Source organism: Rhinopithecus roxellana, chromosome 5 (genome assembly GCF_007565055.1).
Source record: "Rhinopithecus roxellana isolate Shanxi Qingling chromosome 5, ASM756505v1, whole genome shotgun sequence".
Taxonomy (NCBI): domain Eukaryota; kingdom Metazoa; phylum Chordata; class Mammalia; order Primates; family Cercopithecidae; genus Rhinopithecus; species Rhinopithecus roxellana.
Genome location: NC_044553.1, coordinates 49,230,719 through 49,252,640, shown reverse-complemented (window position 1 = coordinate 49,252,640; position 21,922 = coordinate 49,230,719). Strand labels below are relative to the sequence as shown.

Below are 21,922 nucleotides of genomic sequence, written 5' to 3'. Positions count from 1 at the left end.
GCAAGACCCTCCACCAACAAAAAATTATGATTTGCTGAAGGCTCAAATAATCATTGGCTTTTTTTAGCAATAGACAATTTTTTAATTAAGATAGGTACATATGGGTTTTGTTTTTGTTTTTTTTTTTTTTTTTGCCATAATGCTATTGCACACTTAATAGACTACAGGATGGTGTAAATGTAACTTTTATATGCAGGGGAAAACCAAAAAACTTCATGTGACTCACTTTATTGAGATATTCACTTTATTGCAGTGGTCTGAAACTGAACCCACAATAACTACAAGGTATGCTTGTAAATACCTTATTTTAAACAAAAAGTGAAAATGATTTCCCTGTTTGTTATTTACTAACAAATAGACCAGACATTTGCATCAGACAGTGAGCATAAACTTCCCTGATCACTTCTCAAGAGACATGCTCCCATTTCTCTTTTGAGTCTCCTCAAGATTTCCTGTAGGACTAAATTTTGTCTTCCGTATGTCTCACAGGTCAGTGTTCATAGTAACCATCAGTTATACAACAGCAATTTAATGAATTTCAGCAGAGTGAGGACAAATTGCAGGTTTCTGAGTAGAGGGCCAGGATAGGTCACCTGGATACCCATTGAAACTAATGATTCTCAACTTTTCCTGCCTTCAACTCACCAGAGGAATATTAGACATCCACTTGTTAGTGGTTCTCTATGGGGGATAGTAGAGGAAAGCCAAATTTGGGCATTAATAGAACAAATCTTAAATTAAATCCTCATATTATTTTTCTTGAGATAGTATGACTATAGCTCAGATATAACCATATCCAAGTTTTAACTACTTCAAACCAAGTAATTACATATTATTCTATTTCTAATTGTGGTATCAATTGACTCTAAAAATATTAAACATGTATATATTACTTGAGACCTCTAGACTATAAAATACTTCAAAAGTCTAGTCCTTAAAATGTTGGGCAAAAAATACCTCAATTTTGGCCGGGCACAGTGGCTCACGCCTGTAATCCCAGCACTTTGGGAGGCCAAGGCAGGTGGATCAGGAGGTCAGGAGTTCAAGACCATCCTGGCCAACATAGTGAAACCCCATCTCTACTAAAGATACAAAAAATTAGCCAGGCATGGTGGTGCGTGCCTGTAGTCCCAGCTACTCGGGAGGCTGAGGCAGGAGAATGGCGTAAACTCGGGAGGCGGAGCTTGCAGTGAGCTGAGATCTGGCCACTGCACTCCAGTCCGGGCGACAGAGCGAGACTCCGCCTCAAAAAAAAAAAAATAAATAAATAAATAAAAAAAAAAACACACACACACACACACACATAATGCCTAATTTTTTTTAATTAGCAACATTTTTATGTTGCAAGACATATAGGATAAAACATACTTACTGCTTATCTGGTCCTCCACAGAAAACAATTCAGAAATATAAATACTAGATCAATATTTAACCATCAAGGAAAAGATATACTGCTACATCAGCTGATTTTTTTCTCTTTGAATTTAATGTATTTACATCAAAAAATTAGGTAGTCATTTTACATTTAAGGAATAAAAACCTTAAAAAAAACAATACAAAGAGTGAAAAGATTTTAACCAAGTTTACCTTTCTTTTTGCTATAAGTTTTAACAACAATTCGTCTCATCATAACTTAATGCAATGTGCAAATGCAGCACCCATTTCAATCATTAAACTAAATTTAAGGAAGTACACTGTCAATAGTGACCCTCAGAAGAAATGGATTTCTCTTCTATTAAAAACTCTATGGTATATAAGCACTACATAATAATGCTACTTAACCACCTTTTGTCTCAAGAATTATCACCAAAGTTTTCTGGAAATAAGTCCACATAAGAATAAAATATTTAAAAGGTGAAACGTTCCTTATTTTAACTTTAGCAAGATCTTTTCTTTTTCATTAAGAAACAATTTAATAATTTTAAAGCAAAAGCTGTTAGAGTCTAGATAGCTAAAACTGTACTCCTGAGTTCAAGCTTACAGATAAATCTTTTGTAAGTAGTTCTCAATAAAATATCTTCCCTCCCCATACCCCTACCCGAAATCTTATATTGTTCTTACAAAACTTTGGTCAAGAGTAGAAATATATCCAGGCAGATGTATATGCCATACAATAGCAAGAACAGTAAAGCCCAACTAATGATTTTGAGTTTTAAAAATAGAAGGCAATTAAAATGTACTCAAAGTTACATTAAGAAAAGCTTTCACGGGGGTAATATTGAAACAGTCACAAAGGTTAAGAAAATACTGATATCAAAGTACAAATGACTACAATGTTAAAATAGACAAAAACTGCTCTACAAGAACCTCTTTGAAAATTAAAAATAAAGAACACAACACATGAGTCAGGATGATTTTCCTGTTCTACTCATGAATTTTAGTCTTTATAAGGTTGGTTATGTTGACATCTAGAAGAGTTTCTTATCACAACTGATGGTCTCATTCCAACTTCGTAGGGTGGGTCTTCCCCAAGGAACCTCTGATCCTGCCGCATCTTGGTCATTGTACAATTTCAAAGTAGTGCAATATCGCCATGATGTGCTGGGGCATGAAGACGTATCCTGTGTATAGTGCCATCCCCACAATGGAAACCAGCATTGAATCTGAGTTGTAGTTAAGGAAACTTATTAATTTATTCAAAACTAAATCCCCACATGTTTTCAACAACTCTTTTATGATGAAGTACCCATTCACTTAGTGCTTTCTCATTTATATCAAGCACTGATTAAAAAAAAAAAAAAAAAAACAAGAACGATAATGCTAGCTACTAACAACCATGCCTGGCACCATTCTAAGTTGGTTTTTGTTTTGTTTTGTTTTTAGCTCATTCTATCTTTACTATCACCATATAAGGTAGGTACTGTTATTCTCCCTGTATAGTCGAAAACATCAGATTGCTTAAAATGTTTTTTTTCTTTTCTTTTTTTTTTTGTTTTTTTTTTTTTCTTTTTGGAGACAGAGTTTTGCTCTTGTTGCCCAGGCTGGAGTGCAATGGCATGATCTCGGCTCACTGCAACCTCTGCCTCCTGGGTTCAAGCGATTCTCCTGTCTTAGCCTCCTGAGTAATTGGGACTATAGGCACCTGCCACGACACTCAGCCAAGTTTTGTATTTTTAGTAGAGACAGGGTTTCATCATATTGGCCAGGGTGGTCTCAAACTCCTGACCTCAGGTGATCCACCCGTCTGGGTCTCCCAAAGTGCTGGGATTATAGGTGTAAGCCACTGCACCCAGCAAGACTGCTTAAAACTGAAGCACAGGATGTGACACTGTTCTACCTAAGAAATAAATATACAGGAATAAAATTCTATTTAATGACTGTAAAAGGTCTACCAACTTAACTAATAAGAATGTATGATCAAAGAATTTTAGAATTAGTTAGACTAGAATGTGGCTAAAAGTATTTTTAGAGTCACACAAAGCTAGAATCAATCATACACTAGCTTAGGGATATATAAAATGACAGCAACAGCTACTATCAAATGTTTATTTATTATTATCACTATTAAACATCATTATCACTATTGCTACTATTTGCAACAACTTCAAATAAAAGTCATCTTGATAACCTAAATAATAACCTTTCTGTGCTGTGCTCCTTTATTACAAAAGGAACTGAAACTGCATATATGGAAGTCAACAAGAGGTCTCTCTCTGGGGCCACACAAAACACTGCTAGCAAAAATTATGTCAAATCTAAGGGCTTTTGGCTTTGCACAGTTACATAGGATGCTAAGAGGAATAACTGTTTTTGAACTGGGGTCATGCTTTATTAATTCATTCATATTCTCATTTATTCGCTCTCCTCTTCCACTTGCCTTTCCCCTTTCTCAACTCTACATACCTTTACATACTATTATTTCTAAAATAACTTACATTCTTTTATGAGAAGATAGGGTTTAAATAAGCAATGTGCTTACTACCAACTAATATTTGTATAACAGGTTAGTTGACAAATCTCTTCCACAATTACATTATCTTACTTAACACTTATAGCTTTCCTATGAAATGTTTATTATGTTCACTATTAATCAGAAACTGAGAAAACTGAGCAGCCTGTTCAGGGCCATAAAGGAAGTTGTCTTTGGAGCCAGAGGTCAAATCAAGACTGCCTGACTGAAACCATAAACTCATTCTCTTCACCCAGCAAACAAGGGCAGAAAGTCTTTCACAATCTTTTTTTACAATTTACTTTTTAACCTCCCTTAATCCAGTTCTTCCTTAAACTGCCACCTTCTATTTACTAATTTCTTAGAAAGAAGGAAAAAGGAAAGGAAAGAAAGGAAAGAGGAAAGGAAAGGAAAGGAAAGGAAAGGAAAGGAAAGGAAAGGAAAGGAAAGGAAAGGAAAGGAAAGGAAAGGAAAGGAAAGGAAAGGAAAGGAAAGGAAAGGAAAGGAAAGGAAAAGAGAGAGAAAGAAAAACATTTGCTGCTTCTATATCACTGGCATATATTTGTTCATCACCAACACACCATCTGATTCTTACTCCTCCAGACTGTAGGCATTGTCCTAAGGTCACTGGTGGTCTCCACCAAATCCAAAGGCTGTTTGAATTGACACTATTTTAGTCCTTCTTCTTCAAAACCCTTTGCATTTATGCCTGTAGTCCCAACTACTCTGGAGGCTGAAGTGGGAGAATCATTTGAGCCCAGGAGTTCAAGGCTGCAGTGAGCCAGGGCACTACTGCACTCCAACCTGAGAAACAGAGCCAGACCTTGTCTCAAAAAACAAACAGAAAACAAAACAAAACAACCCCTTCCACTCTTCAAAACTCTACTCTGGGCTGAGGTATTTTCTAAGGCCCTCTTTTAATCTCTCTTACCATTTCCCTGTTTTTCATTGGCTCTTTCCTTTGTGATGGATGATAGATGATAAGAGTGAACTTTGTGCTTTCCTTGCAAACATCCACTCTACCTCTCTTCCTAGTATAGCAGCCATGCCCTTTTGGTTGGACTAACCCATCTTCATGGATAACCCCTGACTGGTCTTAACCAATTAGAGGGATCTCTTTCTCTTGGCAACAATGCCCTACCTCAAAACCGATTAATCAGCTCAAAGCTTAGGACTTCTGCCAGGAATTCAGGAACGTAGATGCTCTCTCCTAGAATATGCAGCTTGCTGATGGAATCTTGCAATCACTAGAGTCACTTTACCTCCATGAGGAAAGCAAGATTCAGAACAAAGCTAACTCAAGAAGGTGGCAGAACAAAAATAATCACAGAAAAATGGAGTCAGAATCCTCACCAAAAAACCCTTAAGCCCACCCTACCTCTGGATTTTTACATACTAACCTAATAAATCCCCTTTACTTTTTTTGAGACAAGGTCTCATTCTGTTGTCCAGGCTGGAGTGCAGTGACACAATCAGAGTTCATGCAGCCTCGACCTCCCAGGCTCAGGCAATCCTCCTACCTCAGCCTCCCAAGTAGCTGGGACAACAAGCACACACCACCATGCCCAGTTGATTTACTATTTTTGTAGAGATGGGGTCTCCCTATGTTGCTCAGGCTGGTCTTGAACTCCTGGGGACAAGCGATCCTCCCACCTCAGCCTCCTAAAGTGCTGAGATTACAGGTGTGAGCCACCACGCCTGGCTGGCCAATCCCCTTTACTCTTAAAGCAGCTTGTTCAATTTTGTTACTTGCGGCTGAAAACGCTCCAGATCAAATGGAATTCCCATCGTTTTGTCTTGGGCCCCACACTCTCATAACTTAAACAACTACAGGATGAGTATCCCTTATCCTAAATGCTTGAGATGACAAGCATTTCAAATTTCAGATTTTAAAAATAATTTTAGAATATCTGCATTATACTTACCAGGTGAGCATACCTAATCCAATATCAAAAATACGCCAGTGGTCATTTCATTTGACTGTCATATTGTTGCTCAAAAGTTTTGGATTTTGGAGCATTTCAGACTTTTGATTTTCAGATTAGGGATGTCCAATCTGTACCTTAATGTTGTCAACCTGACCTCACCTTCCATACTGCAGACAGATATTTCTGCCTACTTACTGTACATTTCCATCTATGGCATTCAACAAGGTAACTTAAATTCAAACTGAACTCATTAACCTTCTCCAAAACTACCTCTTCCTACGAGTCCTATTTTTCCAATTGACACAACTATTTGCCAAGTCATCCAGTCTAGAAGGCTTTTTATTCCTTCTCCCCACATTCAAATTATGACTTCTCAGTTCTTCCCCAACCCCTACAAATGACTCTTAAATCTCACCCCCCACAACCTTAATCAATGATAAATGATTAAGGCATGACAGGTATCTCCTTACCTGTCAATCACTGGGTATAGGGTGGGATACAGAAAATCCACCTAAGCAAGAAAGCTGCTTGGCAGAGGACAATACTCTGGAGAAAGAGGGAGCTATAAGTCATTAGCAGCCAAAACTCACGGAGGCTGGGGGGATGGGGTACATCAGCTATTAAAGGGGACTTAAGCTAGGTGCAGTGGCTCATGCCTGTAATTCCAGCACTTTGGGAGGCTGAGGTGGGAGCATTACTTCAACTCAGGAGTATGAGACTAGTCTAGGCAACATAGTAAGACAATGTCTCTACCAAGAATAAAAATAAAATTAACTTAAAAAAAAAGAAAGAAAGGAGACCTAGGTGAGGACCAACCACAAGTACCATGCTACTTTTCCACTGTACTTCCCGACAGTTCAAACCACTCCCTAATACACACATATCCTACTTGCAGCCATATTACAAGAGTCTCAGAAAACAACATTATATATTTCCATACTGCTCTAGCTTTGCTTATTGTTTAATAATAATACAAGTAAGAATAACAGTGGCGGCAGCAGCTTTCACTTTGCGAATGTCTAGTGTGTGTCTGGTACTAGTTAAGCACTTCATCAAGTTCCAGTAACCTCCCCAACAACAAAGTAAAGGGGCCAGTTCCAAACCAAATCAGTCCAACTCCGGTGTGTCTGTGTTCTTAACTACTACACTACACACTTTCCTACATATGAAATGCCCTATTCTCCCTGGTAAAACCTAATAATTCTAGCTCAGTAGTTATCTCCTCTTCTATTAGGCCTTAGGCCTTTCCTGGCATTCATAATTTTTCCTATTCTTACCCCAGCCCCTTGGCAGAACTAATTATTCCTTAAAGCTCATAAAGCTCCTTTAATACTTTGTATGAAAGTGAGTAACACAGCACTTACTACCTGACGTTACCTATTTGTCAATGTACTTATCTCACTAAACTTATCAACTCCTTAAACAGAGAAATAATATTATTTTTGTATCTCCAGCATCTAACAAAAAACATGCTAAATAGACATTTGATGAAGAGATGGTCATGTGACTAGATTCATTATGATGCTTTCTACATATTCCACACATTACCGTGGCTGACAAACTTGATAATGACTACAGAAAAGACAAAACCCGTTTCCAGGCAATATTGTAGTTAAGAACAAATTTTGCTTTTTTTTACAGCTTTTATGGAAACCTTATAAATATATATACCAAACAAATGAAAATGGTATAGTAATAATCTTAAAGTCATTGGCTCAATTTCAACTCCAGTAGGAGTGATTACTATAAATCAGCTATCTGAATATGTATGTTACATAGTCTTTAAGGTACTAATTCTTCAATTTAGTATGGAGAATATATCACTTAAGGAACATGCATAAATTAGCCTAACAGGGATTATTCCACTATAAATCAAGAATCTGAAACTTGGCCAGGCATAGTGGCTCACGCCTGTAATCCCAGCACTTTGGGAGGCCGAGGCGGGTGGATCACCTGAGGTCGGGAATTCGAGACCAGTCTAGCCAACATGGTGAAACCCTGTCTCTACTAAAAATACAAAATTAGCCAGGTGTGGTGGCGCATGCCTGTAACCCCAGCTACTTGGGAGGCTGAGGCACGAGAATCGCTTGAACCCGGGAGGTGGAGGTTGTGGTGAGCTGAGATGGCGCCATTGCACTCAAGCCTGGGCAACAAGAACAAAAACTCCATCTCAAAAAAAAAAAAAAAAAAGAATCTGAAACTTAAGCTCAATTTTCTGAACATTAAATTTTCAAGCTTTTAAATTTTTTACATGCATATAAAAGCATCATTTTTAAATTCTAAGTGAAATAGTAACTTATCAAAACTTGAACAGGTTTTTTGCCTGGTTAAAATACAAGATACTAGAGTTCAAGACTGTATACACACTCCAGCATGGGTAACAGAGTGAGACCCTGTCTCTCAAAAAAAAAAAAAAATGTTGCCAGGCGAGGCAGTTCACACCTCTAATCCCAACACTTTGGGAACTTAAGACAGGTGGATCACTTGAGACCAGTGAGGCAGGAAAATAGGACCTGGAGGCAGGGAACACAAGGCCAATTCACACTTCAGCTATGACAGAAAATAGCTTCCCCATAGTGTGTAGGCCAAGCAGATGACTCTGTAACTTTACTTCACCCTCTCCATCTACATAGAGCGTACACCAGGTAACCAATGGAATCCTCTAGAGGATATTTAAACTCTCAAAACTTCTGTAACAGGGCCTTTGAGCCCCTATGCTCAAGCCCACTCCTACACTGTGGAGTGTACTTTCATTTTCAATAAAACCCTTCATTCCTTCCTTGATTTGTTTGTGCATTTTCACCAGTTCTTTCTTCAAAAGCCAAGAACCTGGACACCGTCCACAGTTAACATATTTTGGCAAGCCAGCCAGGAGGAAGAGGTAAGCCTAAAGTTTGGGAATTCTTTTTTTCCTCCTTTCTCCTTTTCTTTTCTGCTCCATACAGGGGAATATTGCTCTCTCTTTTCCTTTCCCACCCAGGACCCATGTGGGTAGCACCTAAACATGGAAGCAACTGCAGGTTTCTGACCATGGCTAGTGAAACTAAGGGGTTTTCATGTGGAGAAGCCTAGCTACCACCGCCCAGTCCACTAAAGGAACCTGGGTCTTTTTTCTTTTTTTTTTTTCCTTTCTTTCTTTTTCAGTGTTTTAGTGGCTGTTTTTTCTGTTTTTTGTTTTTTTGAGACAAAGTCTTACTCTTGTTGCCCAGGCTGGAGTACAGTGGCACAATCTCGGCTCACTGCAACCTCCACCTCCCAGGTTCAAGCAATTCTCCTGCCTCAGCCTCCTGACTAGCTGGGATTACAGGCGCCCACCACCACACCCAGCTAATTTTTGTGTTTTTAGTAGAGACACGGCTTCACCATGTTGGCCAGGCTGGTCTCAAACTCCTGACCTCAGGCAATCCCCCAACCTTGGCCTCCCAAAGTGATGGGGTTACAGGCGTGAGCCACCTTGTGAGGCCTCAGCACCTGTTTATAATTGCCCTGGATTCTTTTCTTTTTTTTTTTTTAATATTTTCCGCACGTGGTCCCTGATTCCTACATGTGTGCAGCTCGGAGCAAAGTCACCCACATTTCAGGGGACTTAAACCTTCTTTTCTTAGACTAAATTTTTCCCTTATCATACTCAACTGGCTAAGGAAAAGGCCCACCCAGCATCCGGTTCTCATTACAGTTCATGGCTATTCTTCTAAAGCTCATAGTAGGCTCTGGAGGGGAAAACCTGCATGTGGCACTGGTGCCCACCTACGGTCACAGACATCTGGCACTCTAAGACTGGACCCCACAGGAGGACGCTCCAGGGGTCCTGCAGACCTCAACCTGCCCAAAGGGGATGCTCTTGGAAGAGGTTCTGAGGTCTAATACTAGGCCCTCCTTAGAATTTACTCTCGCAGTTGCAATGAATGCTGTTTGGCCCCAACATTGTTTGGAATCTGGAGTTTACTGTTGAATGGCAAAGTGGAATGGCATTACATGCATCCAGGCTTTTGTGCTGTGGTTCTAAGCAGAGGGCCTGGTTAACAGGTGACACGCTCCTTTGCTACTCTTTGGCCCCAGTGCTCCTTGGAGTCTGGGGGAGGTTTGGCCTTTAAAAATCAAACTGCTGGCCGGGCGCAGTGGCTCAAGCCTGTAATCCCAGCACTTTGGGAGGCCGAGACGGGCGGATCACGAGGTCAGGAGATAGAGACCATCTTGGCTAACATGGTGAAACCCCGTCTCTACTAAAAATACAAAAAACTAGCCGGGCCAGGTGGCGGGCGCCTGTAGTCCCAGCTACTCGGGAGGCTGAGGCAAGAGAATGGCGTAAACCCGGGAGGCGGAGCTTGCAGTGAGCTGAGATCCGGCCACTGCACTCCAGTCCGGGCGACAGAGCAAGACTCCGCCTCAAAAAAAAAAAAAAAAAAAAAAAAAAAATCAAACTGCCATGGAGATTGCTTTACCCAAAATTTTGGTTCACAGTCTTCCTTGGATTATCTCTTGGGGTAAAGTAAAACCGCCAAGCTTGTATTGCTATCTCGTGGTTAAGGCTCCAAGCTATTGGATCTTCCTTTGTGTGTGTGTAAACATGTCTAGATATGTTTTGTTTTTTTGTTTTTTTGAGATGGAGTTTTGCTCTCGTTACCCAGCTGGAGTGCAATGGCACAGTCTTGGCTCACTGCAACCTCTGCCTCCCAGGTTCAAGTGATTCTCCTGCCTCAGCCCCCCAGGTAGCTGGGATTACAGGTGCCCACCACCACACTGGGGTAATTTTTGTATTTTTAGTAGAGGTGGGGTTTCACCATGTTGGTCAGGCTGGTCTCTAACTCCTGACCTCAGGTGATCCACCTGCCTGGGCCTCTCAAAGTGCTGGGATTATAGACGTGAGCCACCACTCCTGGCAAAGGATACTTTCATAAATAGAATTTGAGTCATATTTTTCTCTTTCTCTGCCTAATTTCTCCAAAATTTGCAAACTATTTGTGAATATTCTTAATTCATGGTAATGTGTCTGTTTGCATACAGTCAAACAGGGTTGCTAGGGCCGCTCAGGGATAGAGAACCCAGCAATCTGACATGCCAGCAAAAGGATAAGAATTTCTTACCACTCAGTTTCTGGCCTGCTTTCTCTATAAGCAAAATGGTTAATCTCCTCTGTAAAGTTTTAAATTAATTGGTTTAATAATAATAAGAGCTTAAATCAAATATTTTGTCAGAAAATAGAAAGTGTAATGCCTTTTAGTTCATGTGACTTTAGCAGTCTTTGGGAAATAAAGATGGTTTTAAAGATTATTGGTAAAAATGTATTCAAAATGTAAACATTTGGTCTAAATTATGTTCAAATACTAGGTTTGCTAAATGCTTTACGGTCATAAACTGCTTCCTTCGCTTTTGAAAATTGTTTAACTTGCCTGCCTTCCAGCTAGGTAAGGCCAGGGGACATGTGGAGTTGGCCACGCCCCTAGTTATGCTAGAAACAGTCTGATCTTACCAGGTTTTACACTAAAATTAAAATTGCTAAGAGTCAGGTCAGGTATGGTGGCTCACATCTGTAATCCCAGCACTTTGGGAGGCCGAGGTGGGTGACTCCCAAGGTCAACAGTTTGAGACCAGCCTGGCCAACATGGTGAAACCCCATCTCTACTGAAATACAAAAATTAGCTGGGCGTGGTGGCGGGCTTCTGTAACCCCAGCTACTCAGGAGGCTGAGGCAGGGGAATCGTTTGAGCCCCGGAGGCGGAGATTGTAGCAAGCCAAGATTGCGCCATTGTACTCTAGCCTGGGCCACAGGGCAAGGCTCTGTCTCAAAAAAAAAAAAAAAAAAAAAAATTGCTAAGAGTCATCATTGTAACATGCAATAAGACTACCTGAAACAGGTCAGGCACGATGGTTCATGCCTGTAATCCCCCAACACTTTGAGAGACCAAGGAGGGTGGATTACTTGAGGTCAGGAGTTCAAGACCAGCCTGGCCAACATGGTGAAACCCCGTCTCAGCTAAAAATATAAGTTAGCCAGGTGTGGTGGTGGGTGCCTGTAATCCCAGCCACTTGGGAGGCTGAGGCACAAGAATCACTTGAACTGGGAGCAGAGGTTGCAGTGAACCAAGATCACGCCACTGCACTCCAGCCTGGGGCAACAGAATCAGGCCCCATCTAAAAGAAAAAAAAAAAAAAAAAAAACCGTCTCTGCTAAAAAATACGAAAAACTAGCCGGGCAAGGTGGCAGGCACCTGTAGCCCCAGCTACTTGGGAGGCTGAGGCAGGAGAATGGCGTAAACCCGGGAGGTGGAGCTTGCAGTGAGCCGAGACTGCGCCACTGCAGTCCAGCCTGGGTGACAGAGCGAGGCTCTGTCTCAAAAAAAAAAAAAAAAAGGCTACTAAAAACAGTTTTACATGCAAGCTGTGTAAAAATAGTAGAAAAAAATATTTTTTCTTTTTGGTAAAAGGTTATAAAAGGTTTTTGCGTCTTTAAAATTTCTAGGCCAGGCGCAGGGGCTCACACCTATAATCCCAACACTTCGGGAGGCCAAGGCAGGCAGATCACCTGAGGTCAGGAGTTCGAGACCAGCCTGGCCAATGTGGCCAAACCCTGTCTATGAAAACATACAAAAACTAGCTGGGTGTGATGGCATGCACCTGTAATCGCAGCTACTCAGGAGGCTGAGGCAGGAGAACTGTTTAAAACTGGGTGGCAGAGGTTGCAGTAAGCCGAGATCACACCACTGTACTGTAGCCTAGGTAACAGAGGAAGACTCTGTCTCAAAAAAAATAAATAAAATAAAATTTCTGAGTCATCATTTTGGCAAAATATATAATGTATGGTAATCTGGAATTCCAAAATCAAACTTCAGTTTCAAAATTGTCTTTCCAAATGCCTGACTTTCTGGATGGCTCAGAGGATCCCTGAAAACATCCAGAAAAGAGGTAAACAGGATTATTTGACATGTTTAGGTACATGGGATTGCCAAAACGATGTTCAATCTTCTTTAGGTTATATTTTTGTTAATAATACTATGTTCCAAAATTGTATTGGATTTCTAAAATTCTAATGTCTAAATATATGCTATCAACTATAATTATGGTTATTATGTTAAGTTATTGTAAATCACAGAAATAACCAAATCAAACCAGTTGATACTAAAATTATTTAAAATAGTTTATAACTAATGCTTGGTGCCATATTACTGAGAAGACAATTAAAGCTTCATGTACATTTGGTCCACCTGGTGCACCATTTAAACATTTTAAACATTTTATAAAGTGGCTTCATTCCATTGCTATCTGGTTGTATAAAGCTTTCCCATGCAAGAGGGCTGATGTTGTAACAGTAGATTACTATGCTACAGTGTATTTTCACCAGGTAAAAAAAGCTTTTTATCATTTGAATCTTCTGAGAACATTAGAGAAAGACTGTCCTTCCCATCCACACTACAACAAAACTTTGGGACCTTGGGCTTTGGGTTCATGGTCTCGCAACTGAGAGGGGTCCCTCCACACTTTTGGAACTGCATCTGTTGGAACCTTTGAGATAAAGCTAACCAGGGAAATTTCTCCCAAGAAGATAGCATCCTTGATGTGAACAGCTTTTCCAAGTTCACAGATTAAGACTTCTACTATCATGAAACTCTTATCTTTGAATATTTTTTTTCTTGCCTACATCTCTACGAACACTAGAAGTGGAAAAGGGGTCTGTTATGTGTATTTATGGGGTATACTTTTATTTATGAAGGAGTCTGCAGCCAGCCTTCTACCTGGATAACCTTATACTTTGATAGATAACAAATGAAGGCCCAATGTAAGTAAGAAACCTTAATGGTACATACATTGCCTCATAATCAGTCAAAAACAAAACACTGGTTCACTCCTCTTAACCCACATCATGGGTTAAAGAGAACATTGCCAGAAGGCCTTCACTCTTCTAGAAGGGCATCAGTTATTTGGCTCTTTTTCCATGGTTTAAAGTGAAAGAAGCAATGATCAGAAATGTATCCCTCGTGATAGGCTCTATAGCACATTCTACTTTAAAAGCTTTATCATACAACAGACTTTAAATTCTCTTGTGAAAGTTACACTAAATAATAGAATTGGCTAAACAGAGAAGTATCCGTGCAGCTGCTGGCACCTGTGGCCTATGGAGAAATACAGATTGCATATTATAAAAATTCAATTGCAGGGGATTAATGAAAAGACCACTTAATCAGCTGGGCACAGTGGCTCACACCTGTAATCACAACACTTTGAGAGGCTGAGGCAGGTTGATCACCTGAGGTCAGGAGTTTGAGACTAGCCTGGCCAACATAGTGAAACTTCATCTCTACTGAAAAGACAAAAATCAGCTGGCCGTGGTGGTGGGCACCTGTAATACCCAGCTACTCGTGAGGCTAAGGCAGGAGAATCGCTTGAATCTGGGAGGTGGAGATTGCAGTGAGCCGAGATTGTGCCATGGCACTCCAGCCTGGGTGACAGAGCTAGACTCCATCTCTTTTTAAAAAAAAAAAAAAAGACCATTTGGTCAAGCAAGTTGACTCTTCATCCAGGTCATTCTTTAATCTATGTAATTTTAGGTGGTTTGGTATGGGACCCGGGTAAGAAGCATACTCCGAACTCTTGGTATTATCCTCCCAACAGTCATAATAATCGTCTCCCTGGAGTGCTATATTGTCTCAAAGGTTTTAAATGCTTGCATGCAGCCATCTCTAGAATGTCATATTATCTCTCTTCAACTGGAATGACAAGAGCTGAAGGAAATGTGCAACCATGAGGACTTAACCTATAAATGACGTGCTGAGACTGGAAACGAAAATGGTGGTAACTGAGAGTGGTCCTACAGCCCTAAGTTTTGGTCATACTCTCACCTAAGTGAGAACCTGAACAAAAAGGCGGAATTTTTTAACAAAATCCTGGGAGGCCATTGTTTTGGACTAAGTTCATCCACTGGGCCCCAAAAGACCAAACCAAACCAAAACGGGGCTGTTTGTGCTAAGACTTTAAGGAAACACATGGATTCTAGAACAGACAAGGTTTTGTTTTTTCTTCTGCAAATCTCTGTAACAAACATTTCTGATAGCATAGGCATCTACCTCTGAAGTTCCCATTAAATCTTTTAACCAAATTCATTCCCTCTCACCTAGAGACCATAAAGCTTCAGATGATCATGCAACAAAGGTTCCAGCCAATTCCAAGTGAAGCCACCACCCCTGGCCATCAAGAAGTTACCCTGCTGGCAGGGCACAGGGGCTCAAGTATGTAATCCCAGCACTTTGGGAGGCTGAGGTGGGCGGATCACTTGAGGTCAGGAGTTCAAGACCAGCCTGACCAACATGGTGAAACCCCATCACTACTAAAAATACAAAAATTAGCCAGGCATGGTGGTGGGTTACCTGTAATCCCAGCTACTTGGGAGGCTGAGGCAGGAGAATCACTTGAACTCGGGAGGCGGAGGTTGCAGTGAGCCATGATCATGCCATTGCAGTCCAGCCTGGGCAACAAGAGCAAAAACTCCATCTCAAAAAAAAAAAAAAAGCTACCCTACCTTCACTAGATAGAGCAGGGCGAGAGTTCTGTGGTCCCCAATAGGTAGGGACTAGACCACAAGGCAGCATGAAGTAGTTATAGAAAAATAACATTGGTCCCTCTGCCTCCCATAAAGATTTATGGGAATCACATCTCTCAGTGGGGAGATGAGGCAGAAAAATAGTGTCTGGAGGCACAGAACATAAGGCCGATTCACACTTCAGCTATGACAGGAAATATCCTCTCCATAGGGTGTATGCCAAGTAAATGACTTTGTAACTTTACTTCATCCTCTCCATTTACATAGGGCATACCCCAAGCAACCAATGGAATCCTCTAGAGGGTATTTAAACTCGCCAAAATTCTGTAACCAGGGCTTCGAACCCCTGTGTTCAGGCCCGCTCCCACACTATGGAGTGTACTTTCATTCTCAATAAAACCCTTCATTCCTTCCTTGCTTTGTTTGTGCGTTTTGACCAAGTCTTTGTTCAAGACACCAAGAACCAGGATACCCTCCACCATTAACACCAAGAATATGAGACCAGCCTGGGCAACATGGTAAAACCCCATCTCTTTTACAAAAAAATACAAAAATTAGCTGGGCGTGGTGGCACACACCTGTAGTCCCAGCTACTCTGGAGACAGAGGTGGGAGGATCACTTGAGCCTGGGAGGTCGAGGCTACAGTGAGCTGAAATCACACGGCTATACTCCAGCCTGGATGACAGAGTGAGACTCTATCTAAAAAGATAAAAAGTTTTTAAAAAATAATAAATTAGCTATACAGGGACATAGTAAGTGAACAAGCAGATAACAGGACAGTGAGGAACTTCTAATAATCAAAAAATGTGGGCTGGGTGTGGTGGCTCACACCTGTAATCCCAGCATTTTGGGAAGCCAAGGTGGGAGGATCACTTGAGGTTAAGAGTTCAAGACCAGCCTGGGCAACAACAGTGAAACCCTATCTTTACAAAAAAAAAAAAAAAGAAAACAATTAGGCATGGTGATGTATGCCTGTAGTCCCAGATACTCAGGAGGATGAGGCAGGAGTATTGCTTGAGCCTAGAAAGCGCAGGTTGCTGTGAGTCAAGATCACACCACTGCACTCTAGCCTGGATGACTGAGACCCTGTCTCAAAGAAAAAAAAAAATTTTAATTTCTTGATCACCTGACCTCGTGATCCACCCACCTCGCCCTCCCAAAGTGCTGGGATTACAGGCGTGAGCCACCGCACCTGGCCCCTCTTTTTTTTTTTTTTTTTTTTTTTTTCTTTTTTTTGTTTTTTTTTTTTTTTTTGAGACAGTGTCTTGCTCTGTCAACCAGGCTGGAGTGCAATGGCACGATCTTGGCTCACTGCAAACTCCCCCTCCCAGGTTCAAGCAATTCCTCTGCTTCAGCCTCCCGAGCAGCTGGAATTACAGGCACATGCCACCATGCCCAGCTAATATTTTTTTTTTTTTTTTTTTTTTGTGGGAAACCAGCTCACATTTAATTGTGACATTTTAAAATTGTACAAGTATTTTGACATCTGCCCCCCACATTTAGTCTTAAAATGACAGAAAAACAACCAATCACAGGTTTAATACATTTACCCCTTCAGTTCCTATTTGCAGCACCCAATATTCCTTTGAAATATGAAACAGACCTGGCAGTAGCCAACAGTAAATTTCTGCCCACCACCTCCCACCCCCAACAGAGTTGAAAAGTTCAGGTTTAGTGTTGTTGCAGTGGCACTTGTCCATAATTGGTACCTCCCCATAGTTGGGGGACGTTAAATGTACCAGTGAAAATAGTTTTTTCCCCTTCAAGGGGAAGAAAGAAAATCACTCCTCAAAACCCAGCAGAACTGGCTGTGAGGTCTTTCCTCCTATCTCATCTCTTCAGGGTTTTTTTTTTTTTTTTTTTTTTTTTTTTTGCAGTGGAGCAAGAGACCAAAACCTAACCTGAGTTACAAGAAACAAGACAGTAATGGCTATAAAGGGAGTGACCAGGAACAACCGGGACACTCCTTGACCTCCCATGTCCAATGTATGTGCTTCACAGAAAAAATAATAACAAATCCACAAAATACAGCAGCTAGAATTACAAAATCCATTCATCCAAGGGTGGTAGAAGGCAGGATGGAAAGGTGGAAGGGTAAATGGCACAGGGAGAAAAACAAAGTATTCAAATCAGTCCAGGCACAGGGACTGGCAAACGCTAGAAAATAGCTGCAGAAAAACTTGTGGTCCTTTCAGACTCACGATGATATTAAAAATCCACACACTGGTGTCTGGGAACATTCTGCCTTACGTGTACCAGAGACAAAAATTTCAGTTCTTCAGAGAGAAGGGAATATGCAGAGGGCCCTTGGCAGAGTGGGTCCTGCCTTCCCTGGTAGGGGGAGGTGAACAGGGAAAAGAGCTGCCACAACTTTCTTCCAATCCCACCCATTCCGTTTGGATGGCAGGCAACTCAGTGGCCTGCAGCAGCCTTCAGTTTGGTAGGCAACAGATGCGGTGAAGGGAACTTCTCTGCAGAAGTGGAGCTGCTTGGGGCCGACTGCAGATAGACTGTCTTGTGGAAGAGTCTGTTGCTTAAGAAGACCACCAAGGAGAAGAGGTGCAACTGGAAGAGATATGCTTTGCCAGGGGTCTTTGCTTCGTTGGCGCTGATAATGAATAAAGGAAAGAGGATAGAGAAAAGGCAGCCACTGATAATATATGAAGACTGCACTGCTGTGAGAAAAGCCAAGGACAAACCAAACCCAAAGTAGTAAGGCCAATTCCTTTCTATGTTAGACAACCGCTGGTGCATTTCAATTCCTTTATTGACCAACGATATTCAAAGCAGTACAGTGAGTAGAGAAGGGACATATGCAGGAGACTAACCAGCTGACTGACAAGATGGATGGGAAAGAGACTCACAAACATTCTCTGAATGAGGAAAAGAGCCTGCAGCAGAAGGTTGAAGAGCATGTCAGCAATTATTTTGCTGACACTAGGGAATGGGTGAGGCTTCCTCCCTGATACCTCAAATGCCAGATTAACTATATCCTGAAACCAAGTGGCAATCACCACTTTGCTAAGCACAAACAAGGGGAGCACCCAAAGAGCACTGAAAATTGACGTGAGGAAGAATTCCAGCCACGACCAAACACCTCCATGTAGTGATGGGTCCTTGATAATTCGGGCTGTTACCGACTGAAGCACAGGAATAAAGACTCGATAAAACAAGAGGAGACTGAACCAGAACACTCCACCATTCCAAGTACAACACTGGAAAATTCTACTAACAATATGTGGCTCACTCTCTTGCTTCCGCTCTATACTCTGGGCTCTTCTCTGTGCCAAGACACTACTTGCCCTTCTTTGACGCTGCTCCTCTCTCTTTTGCTGGATTCGAGCATCTAGCTTTGAGATGGTACAAATATCCCAGATGGAGTCTTTGATTCCTCTGGCAAGGTCCTGGAGAAAGGTTTTGACACTGTCAGCCATCTCTTCACCACCAAACTCAACTACACAGAGGACAGAGAAGTGTCCCCAAATCTCTCATCATGAAGGATCCGCGGCTCCGGCCCGGCCCCTCACCCACCACGGCTGGCTCTGCGGGGCGCTTTCAGGGCCGAGGCCGCTGCACCCGCACTGGGCATGCCCGGGCCGCAAGGGGCTAATTTTTATATTTTTAGTAGAGACGGGGTTTCACCATGTTGGCCAGGCTGGTCTTGAACTCCTGGCCTCAGGTGATCCGCCCACCTCAGTCTCCCAAAGGGCTGGGACCCAGCCTAGGCATTGGTTTTATGATGACATTCGGAAGTGCTCTCACAAAGCTAAACATATATATAACAAAGTATACCGGCTATAATTTGCTATCTGGTATAGATTTCTCAATCCATCTCATTCTGTAACAAGCCTCTCAAAATTTAAAGTATCCTTGACACACTGTGAATTTTAAGAAATGGGTAGTAGAAACAGTACAGCACTAGAGGAGACCCAGGTTTGAGTCATAACTCTGCCATCCCTGTTTCTATCAAAAGCTCTCTGAACATTAGTCTCCTTATCAATAAAATGTGGACATACATCACCTATCTTTCAGGGTTGTGAGAATTCAGAATCGAACCTATTCTGCAAGAGAAGGCAATGTAATCCTCATTAAAACTGTTCTTTGAGGGTTTGAGCATTTAACATCATGACTTAGACCTATGTTTGCCCAAGTTCATCCTGCTACTAATTTGTTATTAATTTATAGTGTAATCCTGGGATGTCACAACCTCTCTGGACCTGAGTTTCTTTATAAAATGAGGTCCTTTCTTTCATTAACATGGGATTCCACTTGTCTGAAGAGGACATTTAGGTACCAACTGTCAATCGTCCATAAGGCAATCTTCTGTTTCACATGTACACAAAGAAAAAATGTAAAAATTAATCAGTTTTATGCAATACACACATATTGGAAGATAATATACAAAGTAATAGAGTAATCTTTTTATTTACCGAACTCTTCTTGTTGTTTGTATAAGTGCCAGTAGCTATACACAAATTAATCAGGTCTATATTCTAGAGGGGGTTCCATGACTCAAGCAATAGAGAACAAAGTGCAATCTAGAATACAACCTCAAAAACTAAAAAACGGGCTGTTCTGTTTTGTGTTTATGACTTGTCTGTAAACACTGACTTAAGTGTTTGACAGAGCACCTCTACTGAGCCTTTGCTTCCAGCTATAGTGCATCACTTGGTAAAGCAGGTGCTTCATGAACCATCCCAGAACTGAGCAAATAATGGGCCAGGATACTGTGCAGGTGCTGAAGATAAATGTTTGTTCAAGGGCTGAATGAACAATCACAGGTTCTTTATAACCTGGGCATAACATAAATATTTTATGGGTTCCATGGACATAAAAGCAAGTAGATGTGAAGCCATATATAGAATCTGTATGTTGTTTTCTCTTCTTTAAGAGGAATCTCCTAAACATAAGCTAAGTTTCCAGCAAGCTAGGAAAGAAATAAAGAATTTTTTTTTTTTTTTTTTGGCCCATACAAAGGCCATTATCGGGCGAGCGCCGTGGCTCAAGCCTGTAATCCCAGCACTTTGGGAGGCCGAGACAGGCGGATCACGAGGTCAGTAAATCGAGACCATCCTGGCTAACACGGTTGAAACCCCATCTCTACTAAAAAAATACAAAAAAACTAGCCGGGCGAGGTGGCGGGCACCTGTAGTCCCAGCTACTCGGGAGGCTGAGGCAGGAGAATGGCGTAAACCCAGGAGGCGGAGCTTGCAGTGAGCTGAGATCCGGCCACTGCACTCCAGCCTGGGCAACAGAGCGAGACTTCGTCTCAAAAAAAAAAAAAAAAATCAATCTAAAATGCTATTTAACCTTAGAAATACTCAAAAGTTGTGATCTAAGAAATCATCTTTAATGAAAAGAGAAAACAAAGCATTTCACTAAGTATTATCACATGCTGTTTACTGAAAAGCAATCAAAGCCCTAAGTGAAAGCAGCTGCAGGCTACTGAATGAGGCCCCACACAGGAAATCTTCCTTATTACTGTAGTTTTCTTTTCCCTTGACCTTAAAAAACTGCAGATCACCACCAACAGAAATGTAAAGGAAGTGGTGGCTCACGCCTGTAATTCCATCCCAGCACTTTGGGAGGCCGGGGCGGGCATTATCACCTGAGGTCAGGAGTTTGAGACTAGCCTGTCCAACATGGTGAAACCCCATCTCTACTAAAACTACAAAAATTAGCCTGACACGGTAGTGCACACCTGTAATCCCAGCTACTCGGGAGGCTGAGACATGAGAATCACTTGAACCCAGGAGGCGGAGATGGCAGTGAGCCGAGATCGTACAACTGCACTGGAGCCTGGGCAACAGACTGAGACTCCATCCCCCACAAAAAAAAAAGAAAGTTAATTTTTCCTAGATATATTGACTATCTCTTGATACTTTTCTAGTTTCCTTACATTGCAGCAAGTGGAAAATATTATACTGTCACAATTATTATACTGTCACAGTCCTCTGTATGTTAACCAATTTGATATTCATGGGTCATGTTAAAGGATAGCACATCACCATCAGAAGTTAGTGTTTAGCAAGCAAAATCCATTCTCTAAGCTTTCTATAGTGTGCTGATTATACAAACTTAAGTATGAAAATTGTTTTTTAAGCCGGGCACGGTGGCTCACGCCTGTAATCCCAGCACTTTGGGAGGCCGAGGCGGGCGGATCACAAGGTCAGGAGATCGAGACCATCCTGGCTAATACGGTGAAACCCCATCTCTACTAAAAATACAAAAAATTAGCCGGGCGCGGTGGCGGGTGCCTGTAGTCTCAGATACTCAGGAGGCTGAGGCAGGAGAATGGCGTAAACCCGGGAGGCGGAGCTTGCAGTGAGCTGAGATCCGGCCACTACACTCCAGCCTGGGCGACAGAGCCAGACTCCGTCTCAAAAAAAAAAAAAAAAAAAAAATTGTTTTTAGAAACTACAACTTGACGACAAGCTCTTTTAAAGCTGAACAACCAACAAAGCATGCTGCTGAAATCAGTAATGATCACAAACTGCACATTTTTCACTATGGACTAAAATCCCGGAAATGGTTTGTAGCTCTACTCCCAGGGACACTAAGGCTATGGTGTC

At 41.5% G+C, this 21,922-nt stretch overlaps 1 protein-coding gene and 1 pseudogene across 2 annotated transcripts in view; both read right to left on the bottom strand.

The window, feature by feature from the left end:
• Window positions 1-226: 226 nt before the first annotated feature.
• The window catches only part of SPTSSA (serine palmitoyltransferase small subunit A), a 36,321-nt gene continuing 14,625 nt past the window's right edge, over window positions 227-21,922 (bottom strand). Inside the window, exon 2 of the mRNA XM_010372259.2 lies at window positions 227-2,603. Within this exon, the coding sequence (XP_010370561.1) occupies window positions 2,500-2,603 (104 nt within the window). The 3' untranslated portion in view covers window positions 227-2,499. The remainder of the gene's footprint in view (window positions 2,604-21,922) is intronic.
• LOC104669318 lies at window positions 17,195-18,819 on the bottom strand (annotated as a pseudogene). The gene has a single exon (XR_004057430.1). The product of XR_004057430.1 is annotated as an etoposide-induced protein 2.4 homolog pseudogene (transcript).